Below are 13,185 nucleotides of genomic sequence, written 5' to 3'. Positions count from 1 at the left end.
CAGATACAAGCATTTAAAAACCTCCTGTGAAATTGTAGCAAACTTATTTTAAATAATGTCTCAATGTAATGCCACCCACTACAGCAGCAACTGCTGTAACAGGTTAAAAACATGGGAACAGTTGGCAGCCAGCTTTGAAATGTCGTCAGACGTTGACTTGGCTCAGGATGGGCAATTGGATGGGCTTCCTGTGGTGATATCTTGCCCATAGCACAGAGCGCCTCCCTTGCAGCTCTCTCACCTGCCTCAACTGCCCCCTCCATGGAACCTATATGGAATATTTTTACATTAGGTGCTGAGTACACATATACCATAAAATTCCGAAAATAACCCCCAGGGCTTATATTTTTAAAGGCCCTTTTTGAGAGGCTTATTTTTGGAGGGGCTTATCTACAGAGGGAAATTGGCATTTCAAAATCGATTTGGCTAGCCTTATAGTTGGAAGTAAATTTACCGTTCTTGCTTTGTTTGACTTTGTATTTGAGGGCAATTTTCCGAGTACAAGCCCCCAGAGGGCTTACTTGGAGGGGTTATTTAACGGCGGGTTTTTTTTGCGTTACCGGTTTGGGGGCTTATATTCGGAGGGGCTTGCACATGGAGGGGCTTATTTTCAGAATTTTACAGTTTATCTCTTACTGGTATTGGTAAGACCAACTGACTGAGATGCAATTTTTTCACTTCTCTTTTCTGTATGTAGATGAAATCACATTGTATGACCACTCAAATGAAACCTACTGAGCAGTAATCTCACATGAAACTTTTGTTTTGTATTTTTTATCTTGGAAAAAAAAAAACGGAAAATAATGCAGACCCCCACCCACCACCTTCCAAAAAAGAAAATTTTAAGAAAGTACACATTATTACTTATCAAATAATATAAAATGCATGTCTAGCTAATTCCCTCTCCACTCGCCACCTATCTATAAACTACAATTAGTTGCCCACTTAAAATTTTATGACTAACCCCTGGAGCTAGCCTGCGAACAGCAGACGCTATTTTTTGGAGGGAGAGAAGCGACGACTGGAAATGCGTCTGCTGTTCGCAAGCTACCCTGGAGCACGTTTCTTGAAAATACCCAAAATTTATGGGCCTAGAAAGCTGTTGTTATTTATATTCAAGATAGAGATTTCAGTAGTTATGCAGAGAAAATAATAATATAAATACCAGTGAACAAAACAGATTGGACTGGTTTGTTAGCTAGGGGCCTGAGTCTAGTTTTGGTCCGAAAAGTTGCCAGGATGAGAAACAGGCCTCTGATAATTGAAGTATACTAATTTATAGAACAGTTGATCACTTTCTTACCAACACATAATGTAGCAGCTTCACTACCAGCAAAATAAACCCTGCCAATCAGTGCACGCAGAGCTTTCCCAAAGTTGGTCATCACGCCACAGGGCATAAAGCTGACGTAACATCCCCCGGAGTACTTCTCTGCTGGCCAGTTCTTGTCAATGTAATAATACGGGTGAAGAGCTTCTTCACTGTCAAATGCTTTGGCATACTGTTCACAAACCGCCTGCTGTCTTTCTTCTTGAGTCTTGGTACACCAGTAATGAGCTTGGTTGCCAGCAGTAAAACTGATGAAATAAATAATAAATGCACACGACACCATTTTATTTCTTAAATAAATGGGATGCCAAAAATTGATGCAGTCAATAGTATGACTGTAGAAGGACATTCCGCATTATGTTACACATTCAAATAATTATGCCAATTAGCAAATCATGTGACATGTTCTTGGAACTTGAACTCAACGGTTGGCCTTTGACTCTAGGAAGTGAGTATTGTAAGTCTGCAGTTTTTCCTGGATATTAAATCTATTGTTGATCGAGTTTGGTTTTGAAGTTAACAAATTATGACAATATAACTGTGGCTAATATATTTTCATACTTAACAATGACATTTTAATTGTGGCTAATATCTTTAATTCATACTTTGTACCTCATAATTGCAGGGCATGACCCATCAGGTTTTGTGTCATCTACTGAGATTTGCACGGGACCTGAGTCAGAAATCATCATTCCATTCAAACCTTTTTCACGCCAAAAAGCTTTCTTGTAAAACGTGATAGTCTTGATTGACGATCCTAAAGGCATTCTCTGAATCAACTGGTTTTTCAATGGAGGGAGAGGAGGGTCAAACGAGACACTGTTAAGAAGTGGTTGTGGCATTGCACTTATTACGTACTGTGCTTGGTATTTTTTACCATTTTCACAGGTGACAACTACATGGTCTGCATCTTGCTTCAGGTGGCAAACTGGACTGTTTAAAGTAACCTAAAGGAAAGTTTACAAATATTTGTCATTAGTTTGCATATTTTGTGCTAGCTGATAATTCACATGCATAAAAAAAAGGCCCTCTTAATGGGGCGGGGGTTGCTTAGATTACCCCCTAGTCTGAATTTCAAATACAATTGTTTTACGTTTTGAGGAATAGGCCAAGTCCCTGTTGGTATTTAACCCATCATTCTGACTGTTGTTTGTGGCCATTTCATCTAGTCTTATGTCACTGTTCCAAGGCAATGTTGCTTGTCAGAAGTTTATCCTAACAGACCCTAACAGGGCACAAATGCACACTGGGCACCCCTTGGCACGAGAGTTGTGTTGGCACTCACATTTGCATAATTGACGGCGAGCTAGTTCAGACAGGGGAGCCACCTCTAGAGTATTGGTGTTGTTCTGGGGAAAAAACACAACGCCCTGGCTTGAAACTGCAGCTCCATATCCAAGATTCAAGATGTTAACTGCTCCACCACTATGCCTTGAAACAAATGCAATGCCGGCTGCTAATCCTGCAGCTGATAATTTTGTGAGGACACGTTGCAGCACTAAAACAAAATTCACTTTACCTTGTCTACAAGTTTGTCTTTAATCCTATTGCAAATTTGCTGAGCCCCGCCCACAAATTTCACCTCTTCATAGAGAGAAGGATTCTGCAACACATGCGAACCAGTCTTGAAGTACCACAAGAAATAGAGAAGAGACAAGTTATGGGTTTCTGCAGCAACGGCACCATAAATGGCATTTATCATCTGCTTTTTGGCGTAGGTCGTCCAACAAGTCTTGTCAAAAAACTCTTTCACAGTCATATTATCCCATTCCAAAGCTTTAGGTGCATTCCAGGGCTCTTCTAATGGGACTTCATTGCACATTTTGCCCAAAGTACGGATCATGTTGTAATAATCTAGAATTGCGATAGGGTTCCAAGAAGAGGGAATCCCAGAAACGACTCTCCTTTTTCCTCCCAAAACCTCAACTGTTTTACCCTCGCAACAAACCTCGTAGGTTTGAATTCCAAGCTCTTTTGCCAGACGTGAAACATTTTGGCGTGTTTCACTGCAATTATAGGAACCACCTAGATCTGGATATTTGAATTTGGGGTCTTGTACGGTGTATGTACGTCCCCCAACACGATCCCTTGCTTCCAACACAACAACACTAACTCCATGTTCAAGACAGAGCAGTTTGGCTGCACAGAGACCGCTTATCCCTCCACCTATAATGATCACTTCAACAGTTTTTTCCATGTTACATCCTTGGCGAGCCTCTGTTTGAATTTTTACCAAGAATTATGTTCACAATTCCCGTTTTAGTTTTTCGTGAGACACCCTCGGTTCCTCAGAGAGCAGAATGAAGACTTCTTTCTGATCATGTGAGCGAAAACTGGGAATAGTTAACAAATTGCCTGTGGGCTCTCCTGTGGGGAAATCTGCTGGGACCCAGTGGGGACGAAGCGACTCTGCTAGCAGTGTAAGGTATGACAGAAGATAGTTCGAGCGTTAATTATGATCCTGGTAACACAAGTCGCTTGTATGTAGTGTTGTCACGGCTAAGCCCCTAAGCGTGTTATTGATTTATCTGTTTGTTTTTGTTTTCATTAATCTGTTAATTTATTTATTTATTTATTCATTCATCTATTTTCATTCATTTTTCTATTTCCATTTAATGACACAAATCAGCTTTTCAAAGGGAGAAAAGAGATCTACGAGGACAAGAATAATCGTCCCATGATGGGGTACCCTGCGAGCATCTAGGAAGTTCGAAGGAGACTGCTCGCAGGGTCGATCTTCCTGTATGGTCGCAGGGTAACAACGGGGTTAGTAGATAAAAAACTCCGCAAGCCCTGAAAGAAGCTAAAATCAAAAATATATGCAGTAGGCCATAAAAAGTATCCCTCAAGGGTTTGGAAATGACTTAGCTATAAACAGTGAAATGATGGTGTGCTGTCTAGCCTGCGATCCCCTGCGCGAAGAGCTAGGAGAAACGGGTGTTTTCGCGGGCTATGTGCTGACAGGTAGGCCCTTATCACTTGTGCTGGCATAATTTTGAGCATAATTTGGGAAAACTTTCACTTTCTATGCCAGTATCGCCGTTGGCATACCGTATAAACCCTGGGATTATACATCTGTTCACGCTCTTTAAACCGGAATAGAAAAAGCGCTTCGAAACAAGTTGTAGCAGCGCTGATCAAAATACGTTTAGCATTTTCTGGTTTTTGATCGAGCTTCAAAACGCCATAATAAATCGAATTCAATTGTTACAAGCTGGAGGGTTGGGGGTGGGGGGAAAAGCGCTTATATCCAAGTGGGGTGTTTACGGTACAGTTTACGGCAGTTTATGACAGTTTGGTTTGCCTTCTTTCATCTGGGAGGAGGAACAGATACGAGCAAAGGTTAAGTGTAGAGCCGTCGAACAACTGAAGCTGAAATGGTTAACACAAAACTTGCAACTTGTTTTACCACGTTTTGCTGCAAAACAAGTCGAATGGCGATGTTACGCGTCTTACCACCTTGTTCGAACCCGTCTTTAGAATTTGACCAATTTTATTAATCCTATTTAAAACTAAAAACTCTGCCCATAACAAGACAGCACCAAAATTGGAATTTAAAGATAATAACTAAGCTCTTCTTCCTAATAATTTTCAGAAAACCTATTTTAAATAATGTCTCAATGAAATGCTACTAACTAAAGCAGCAACTGCCGTAACAGTGGTTAAAAACATGGGAACAGTTGGTAGCCAGCTTTGAAATGTTGTCAGACAGCAAGGCACAGGAGGAACATCTTGTGATGGAGGCTCTGTTTGATGGACTTCCTGTGGTGATATCTTACGCATCGCACAGAGTACTTCCCTTGCAGCTCTTTCACCTGCTTGCACTGCACCATCCATGTACCCTAAAATGATTAGCATTAGCATTCAGAAAAACTGTGAACTGTTGTTAAATATCAAAAGTTTCTGAACATTAAATATTCAAGTTACTGGAAAACGGTTGGATCACAGATTCATCCAAAGGCACTTTGTAGTTGGCAACAAACCTGAGTATTTTACAGTCAAACCAAGTCAAGCGTACCCCCCAAGATTCTATTAATGAATTGATTATTTGAAAAATGAATCCGTTAGTCGTTCCCATAACTGGTGTCAAATTCAAAGCGGCATTTCTGCATGCGTAATGAGCAGTGAATATTTTACGAAACTTCTCTGTATTTGGTCAGACTGGAAATCTTTGAATGGATTAAGCTCCTTAGAAGACATTTACACCAATTTCAGGAAAATGGAGCTGGTAGAAATTTCATAACTGCCTCGCGTGTGAATTCACGGCTCATTACACATGCAAGAATGCAGAGATCAATCTGAAATCTACAACTAGCAACGGATTCAACTTTTGAATAATAAATTCATTAATGTATTAGTGGGGGGTACGCTTGACCTGGTTTGACTGTAAAATGTCCTCCAGTGGGGTATGGTAGAATAAGCCTCTGTATGGGTGTCTGCAGATGTTGATTTTGTTGCTTTCTTCCCAACAAATCGTCGGTTTCTCAGCCAAAATTGTCGCATATCAAGAATTGCTTTGGAAGGTAATGCTACTAACCAGTTCAGTGCAACCACAACAACAATGGAAATGAGAAAAATGCCAAACAATTAATCTGAAGGTGCAGCGCACTTTTTGCCAGGATTCTTTGTCGTCATTGTCCAACTGATGGTGTCAGACTTGATTGATACTGCAAAGCGATTGTGGCTTTAATCTTTAAGATCATCCCTTCATCAATAGAGATCGTTGTGACTCTATTTCCTTGGAAATACCCATACAGAGGCTAAAAAAAAACAAAAAAAAACTGGATCCTCGCCCTGTCCCCTTTGTCAAAAATGATTTAATTCTTAAAACAGCTGTTACCTGACCAGACAGTGGCAGTTTCTGTACCAGCAAAATAAACTCTGCCTATTGGTTCACGCAGAGCTCTTCCAAAATTTGTTATCACACCACAGGGCATAATGCTGACATAACATCCCCCAGAGTACTTCTCTGCTGGCCAGTTCTTGTCAATGTAATGATATGGGTGAAGCGCCTCTTTGCTGTCAAATACTTTGGCATACTGTTGACAAACTGCTTGCTTTCTTTCTTCTTGAGTCTTTGTACACCAATAATGTGCTTGATTACCAATAATAAAACTAAAAATAACAGATTGAGGCAAACATTGGCAATAAAACTTATCATATATTTGTTGTGGTTCAATTTTATCTTTGGTTTAATTTTTATTTTCCTTTGTTTTTGGGTATGGTAATGTATGATAATCAGTTTAAAACAAAGAAAAATAAAAATTAAACCAAGGGCAAAATTGAACCACAACATATCCACTATGACATTATTGTGGGTCACCATGTTGATTTCACAGGGCTGGGAAAATCCAAGGAGATTGCAAATTGACCTGGGAAAGTGGCATGAGGGTGTCTCAAAGCAAGAAAATTCCATCCCCTAATGATATCCTCTTCTATCCCTGTTCTCACAGAGTCAACCCACCCAGATTAAGCTCACTAAATGAAATCAATGAGGCTGCCTCAAGGAAAAATAGGGATTATGAATGGTTAGCTTTAGAGAGGATTGAATGTACTACTCCAAAATTGAAGGGGCCAGGTGGCTGGGAGGCCAGGTGGCCGGGAGGCCAGGTGGCCGGGAGGCCAGGTGGCCGAGTGGACAGCATGTCAGAATCGCAAACCAGCAGTCCTGGGTTTGAGTCCTGCTCTAAACACTTGCTGAATTTGTTTCTTGGTTGTCCCAAATTCACTCCTTTGCCCCATTTGTAAATAGCCAACTGGCCTGCCAGTCCTCTTACATTTTATTTGAGTTTTGTCTCTTTTATTATTTGATTACAGGGCTAACTGCACTTCCACCATGAACAGGTTACCTTTTTTAGTAGTTGCTTTTTAAAAAATATGTTTCATGCTATGGGAACCATCAAGCAAAACACAAAACTGTTGGAGCTAACAGGGAATTTTGCACTGACCTCATTATCGCTGGATATGACCCATCAGGTTTTGTGTCATCAACAGTAACATATGAGGGACCAGCGTCAGATATAAGTACTCCATCTAACCCTTTGTTGCGCCAGAATGCCTCCTTGTAAAATGTGACGGTCTTGATGACTGAACCCATAGGTATCCTCTGAATCAGCTGATTTTTCAAGGGAGGGAGGGGTGGGTCAAATGACACACTGTTGAGAAGAGCTTGTGGCATTGCACTTATCACAAACTGTGCTTGATACTGTTTACCATTTTCACAGGTGACAACCACTTTGTTTGCATCTTGTGTCAAGCGACAAACAGGACTGTTTAAAATAACCTGCAAGATTAACACAGATTTTCTTGCTTATTGCTGAATGTGGTTTACTGCATGTAGAAGTTATTACCAGTTGACAACCGCCTTCCCCCCCCCCCCCCCCCACATGCTTTGCTAGGTTCTGCTGGACAACTTCTCCTGGTAACCAACGTTATGACCACTCTGATAATCTGTTCTTACAACAAAAAAGTTCGAAAACTTAGTCCTTTTCTTATCTGAAAATCTTGATAATGTTACCACCTTCTTATATTCACCACGTTTTTGTGGCCCTGTGGGGACATTCCATTTTTTATCTGCAACCCCGTCTCCTGCAGACGGCTAGATTACCCACCCTCAACGTTACATCAGTGCCCTTTGAAAATTGAAATTTGGAGAATTAATGTTGTGTCGCACCTTTTGGCAAATGTTAAAATAAAGTGGCCATTTTAAAAAACCTACCAACCTTAGAGCAAGGGGTGGGACTCCACCCCTTGGATGCAGATGGGGTTCCACTATATTTTTTTAAGAATAAGTAGATAAGATAATTCACCCTATCTCCAAGCTTGTCTTTAATTCGATTGCTGATTTGTTGGGATCCTCCTATGAATTTCCTTTCTTGACCGGCATTTTCAACAGCAGCAACCCTAAGAACCCCATCGCCTGATTTGAGATACCACAAGTAATACAACAAAGACATGTCCTGTGGTTCTGCCGCCATTGCGTCATTGTAAATCTGCGCCATTCGCTTTTTGGTATACGTGGTCCAGCAGGTCTTGTCGAGGAACTCTTTCACCGTCATACTATCCCATTCTGTAGCTTTAGGTGCTTTCCAGGGTTCGTCTAATGGGATTTCCTCACCCATTTTATCCAGCGTACGAATCATGTGGTAATAGTCCAAAATGGCGATAGGGTTCCATGTGGAAACATCGCCAGCAAAAACTCGTCGTTTTCCACCTAGAAACTCAACAGTTTTGCCTTCATTGTAGACTTTGTAGGTTTGCACTCCAAGCTCTTTTGCAACGCGTAAAATTCGGTTCTGTGTTGGACCAACGTAGGCACCTCCCAAATCGGTGTATTTAAATTTAGGATCTTCTACCGTATTAGTTCGTCCTCCAACACGATCCCTAGCTTCCAGCACAACAACACTAACTCCATACTCTAAAGAAAGTAATTTAGCCGCACAGAGACCGCTTATTCCGCCACCTATGACAATAACCTCGACTGACCCCTCCATCTTTGAAAGACGATTGTGTCACACTCTGTCCCTTTTGCGCAAGTGACATAACAGGGGTAGAGTGAAGAAGTGTTTTGTCGGGGTTTTATTAATGGGGTGGAGAAGGAAAATTACTTTGGGTAACATAGTGTAATTTTAATTTGGATTTTTCTAGAAATATAACCAAAAAAAATCATGCAAGAAAGTTCAACCTTTTGAAACATTTGATAAATTGAAAATGGAAGAGATGGAATGTTTTTAAAACCCATTTTGGCCAAACGAATACGGCTCCCTCCCATCCCTACCCTGGTGATTAGCTTAAACCGTGATCGGACGTCTCACTTCCCAGACTGTCTTGCAGTTACACTCGTTACATGTGAAAGCCACGCAAGTGCTTTTGTTCTCGTGCAATGGCTTCTGTAAGTATAATTTTGTGATTGTAAATGTGTAAGTTTCTCTATTTGCCATAAACTTAGCATAGGAATCATTTTAGGTCAGTTTAAGACAAAAAGGAAAGCCAAATTATCTAAATCAGAGCTGACCAAACATCTTCCCTGCGTTGATTGCTCTTCTTCTTTGATGACGATGTTTCTACAATGCTGTTTTGATTATGTTGTATCTTCCTTTCAACAATATGTAAACAATATCAAATTCAACCTCCTTCTGAATATGTAAACAGATGCTTATTCGTTAGCCTGATTTTGGCCTTTTCCATTCGAAATTTGCTATTATGTCTCTTTAAAGCTTTCAAAAGCAGCAGCATATGCTTCTGTCAAAGCTAATAAGGCAACAGCAATAGAGTGAACTCTTGGTGTTAAAAAACATTTTGATTCGAACCTTGATAATGAACACACGTTCATATTTGAGAGTTTTCTTGACATTAGATTTTAACTGAGAAACGAAGATGAAAACAGAGTCGATTCTAGATGATAAAAATATATTTTCTTCCTAATGTATTCAAACAAGGAAGTACAGAACATACAGATTGTGGGTGGGGGTTGGGTGAAGCAGTGAAATTGTACGGGGTGGATTGAGGGATCCAGGGGCTCCTGATTCATATGGTGTGGTGTATGTACTCCCTATTACAACCTTAATGGGGAGTCTCTGCAGCAAAGGGGGGTACCTTTTACAGGTTCAGGTATTTTAAAGGGTAGGGATGTCACTAGTTGAAGTATGTGAATAGGCAGGGAAATTTGTCATGTAGGAATTAAAAAGGGCATTTAATTAAAATATTTTGAACAGTTGCATGTTATGTGCAGTATCATTTTAATTGGATATTCTCCCATAATATCATTCATTAACTTTGTCCACAAGGTTTGCAAAAGGTCTTCATGTAGCATTGTGAAAGGGTGGCCATTTTTGGAAAGGCTACCTTCTCTGTCAAAAATGATATGGTAGTATCAAAAAGGGTAAAGGGACCTTGGGGTGAAGCCTTCTCATACAACACTTTATTTTGCGTTACTTCTTTCTTAATTAACCCATTAATGTCCGGTGCGCCCTCATGTGCCCGGAAGAAAAACCGTCTGGAAAATCCAGTGCGCCTGTATGCACCCTTTCATATATTTTTTTGCAGGTTAATAGTACATACCCATATTGATCCAGTTCAACTGTGGGTTTTGTGTGGAGGGACACCCTTCCCACAATTTCTGTACCTATTTTCAGTATCCAAGCTATATAATTTATTTGCTTTTTATTTTCTTAACTCACTAGCGTCACGAGTTTCAGGTGGAAATGACATGTGAAGGCTGCTCTGGAGCTGTCACCCGTGTGCTGAATAAAAAAGGTACACAACATCAATTTTCTCCTTCCATATCAAAACAAAATCAAGAGTGAAGGTTTTGACAGTAAATAAACTATTCACCTAAGTGAAAACACGTTGATCTTTCTAGAATTTCCCCGAAGTAGTTCTTCGAAGAAATTTATGGAGGTTGATTTGGAAAAGTTGTATATGGATCTTGGGGCTTAAAGAGATAAGGTGCTTTTCAATTTCAAAGTTAGCTTATAGGGCACTGTGATCAGATGTAATCTAACCATTTCAACCCGGCCGAGTGGTTAGATCACCGAAGTTGCAATTCAGACGCCCCAAGTTCAAGTCTCATTCTGACCACTAGCTGAATTTGTTCAGGGTAGTCCCGATTTTAAATCCTCAGCCATGCTTGTAAATAGCCGGCTGGTTCCCTCCAGCCACTTGGGATTCTTAACGCGGTTATGTTTTATTTAGATTATTTGTTTCATGCATTTGCTCAGCCCCATTAGCATTAACGCTATAAATTCTGCCGAGGACAAATAACAGAGTTCTCGTTATTGTTACTTGTAATCTTCTCTTTTTTTTACCAGGGGGTATTGACAACATTGAAATTGACATGGAAAAACAGCGAGTGTATGTAACATCTGCGCTGTCTTCTGACGAGTTGCTGGAAACAATAAAAAAAGCTGGAAAAACCTGCTCTTACATAGGCACTGCTTAATCAGTCACGTGGATGGAACACTCACTGACTCTTGGAAAGATCCATATGTTGTTTTGACCCGACCAAAAAAATTGTAATGATTGTAATACTGCTTTAGAGAAAAACAATGGATGAATAAATTATCATAGTTCCTGGCCAAAAACTGTTGGTTCAAGAGGGCTAGTGATTTTTAGTTCATAAAAGAAGTTGATAGAGTCATTTACTTTGAAGAGCTAAATCTTACAAGTTTGTGCTTTTAAAGCTCTGAACCTGTACAATATAGGCCTTAGGGGGCCAGACTCAACCAAATTTAATACGACGAGGCTCCACCCAGAGGTCCAACCCTTACCCTTTTATATACCATTTTTGACAGAATACCTTGTAGGTACCCCTTTTGTACAACCTCTATTGACAAATAATACCTCTTTCACAAGCCTAGTTTACAACAATTCATCCCTTTTAACTGCTGGAAATTCACTGTCCTTTAAATATGAATAACTCACAAAACCTGGATGTTTCCCCAACTTTCCATAGCCATAAGGAGGCATGTTGTGTGGCTCAGCGGTTAACACCTCCAACTCCGGATCTGGAGGTCCGGGTTCAAGCCCCGCCCATTGCGTTGTTTCCTTAGACAAGGAACTTTACTCCTTGTTGTCTTTCTTCACCCAAGTGTATAAATGGGTACCAGTGACATACTGGCCGGGGGTAACCCTGCGATGGACTGGTATCCCATCCAGGGAGGAGTAGCAATACTCCTAGGCATGCTTCATGCCAAGGAAACCGCGATACGCTCCAGCTGTTTGGGTCTTTGACTCATGTGTACCTTTACCTTTAGTTCAACCATAGCCACAAAATACATCTGTTGGGCAGTTCTTTTGGGCCTTTGAATAGACACTAATGACAGATTTCCCTTCCCTTTCATAAATTCAACTAGTGAAATCCCTACCCTTTCATATACCTGAAGCCTGAAAAAGGTACCCTCTTTGGGCGGAGCCTCCCTTGGCCATTTTAAGGCCAATGTAGGGAGTACCTCCTTTCCACTGGGGTGTTGCTAGCACAGAGCCCTGGCTTACAGAAGATGAATGTTTTGAGCAATGGCATATACTAGTACATTAAAGAAATTTCAAGAACAAAGCACAGCAACAGGAACTATTTCAGCTTTCCTCTTGTTTATTAATACCAAGAAATAAATACTAAGTTTACAGTGTCTTTATTTTTGTAAACCATTACAACACAATGCAAACCACAAAATTAAGATAAAGATACTGCAATAAAAATATTTATCTTAAGTATCTGGAAAGCTTGATTATAACCCCCCACCCTGCTGCCTCTCCTTCAACTAATTTTATTGCCACGGAGAAATCCACAAATAAATATGTTTCACAAACCAACACACAAGTATTTAATGAAAAACAACTGACAACAGGTGCCCCAAACTTTTTGAAGAAAACTTTGTGGGATCAAGCATGCAGACCGCTGAGCTGATAAAATTACCTTACAAATTTTACACTGATGAAGTAACAATAGATGAAGAAAAAAAATGCTTTCTGTGATAGTTTTGTAGCTATAAAATTTTAATCGTGTCACCATGTTTCATGTATTTGGTTCACTTGCTTTATGTCATCTGGGCTCAGAGTGTAAAGTAAGCGGTGCATTAACCACGAGCCATTTCTCTGAAGAAACTGTTCAGCGTACAGTAATGTCAGTATTTAAGAGACGTGTTTCATTGTCAATCAAAATATTCAGAAGTTGGCTGAAAACAGTGCTTTGCATCTGAGTTTGCAGTAACATTGTTTTTTTCAAGAGCATTCAAGAGAACCTTCCAATAATCTTTGGAGAATTTAAAGTAATAATCAGAAAAAACATCCCCACCACAGTTGCATTAAAAATGAAAATTAAGTGATTCCATTATTTTGTTCTTTTTTAGAGAGTATGT

The 13,185-nt window shown here is 40.2% G+C and overlaps 1 protein-coding gene and 1 pseudogene across 1 annotated transcript; both read right to left on the bottom strand.

Moving 5' to 3' along the window:
• Nucleotides 1-43: 43 nt before the first annotated feature.
• On the bottom strand, nucleotides 44-3,566 carry LOC140947993 (amine oxidase [flavin-containing] B-like; annotated as a pseudogene).
• A 1,245-nt stretch (nucleotides 3,567-4,811) lies between these two features.
• On the bottom strand, nucleotides 4,812-8,837 carry LOC140947713 (amine oxidase [flavin-containing] B-like). Its single transcript, XM_073396888.1, has 4 exons — nucleotides 8,140-8,837; nucleotides 7,279-7,613; nucleotides 6,171-6,445; nucleotides 4,812-5,172 (listed from the first exon to the last, which is right to left on the bottom strand). The coding sequence occupies exons 1-4, from the start codon at nucleotides 8,821-8,823 to the stop codon at nucleotides 4,931-4,933; spliced, it is 1,536 nt and encodes a 511-aa protein (XP_073252989.1). The 5' UTR covers nucleotides 8,824-8,837; the 3' UTR covers nucleotides 4,812-4,930.
• Between the last annotated feature and the right edge of the window lie 4,348 nt (nucleotides 8,838-13,185).

This window comes from Porites lutea, chromosome 9, assembly GCF_958299795.1.
Source record: "Porites lutea chromosome 9, jaPorLute2.1, whole genome shotgun sequence".
Classification (NCBI taxonomy): Eukaryota; Metazoa; Cnidaria; class Anthozoa; order Scleractinia; family Poritidae; genus Porites; species Porites lutea.
This window is presented reverse-complemented; position numbering and strand designations above follow the sequence as displayed.

Coding starts and splice junctions, on each gene's coding strand:
- LOC140947713 (XM_073396888.1), bottom strand. CDS start 8,823: ATGGAGGGGTCAGTCGAGGTTATTGTCATAGGTGGCGGAATAAGCGGT. Junction 7,614..8,139: donor AAGACAAGCTTGGAGATAGG/GTGAATTATCTT, acceptor TTAATCTTGCAG/GTTATTTTAAACAGTCCTGT. Junction 6,446..7,278: donor TCATATCCAGCGATAATGAG/GTCAGTGCAAAA, acceptor TGTTATTTTTAG/TTTTATTATTGGTAATCAAG.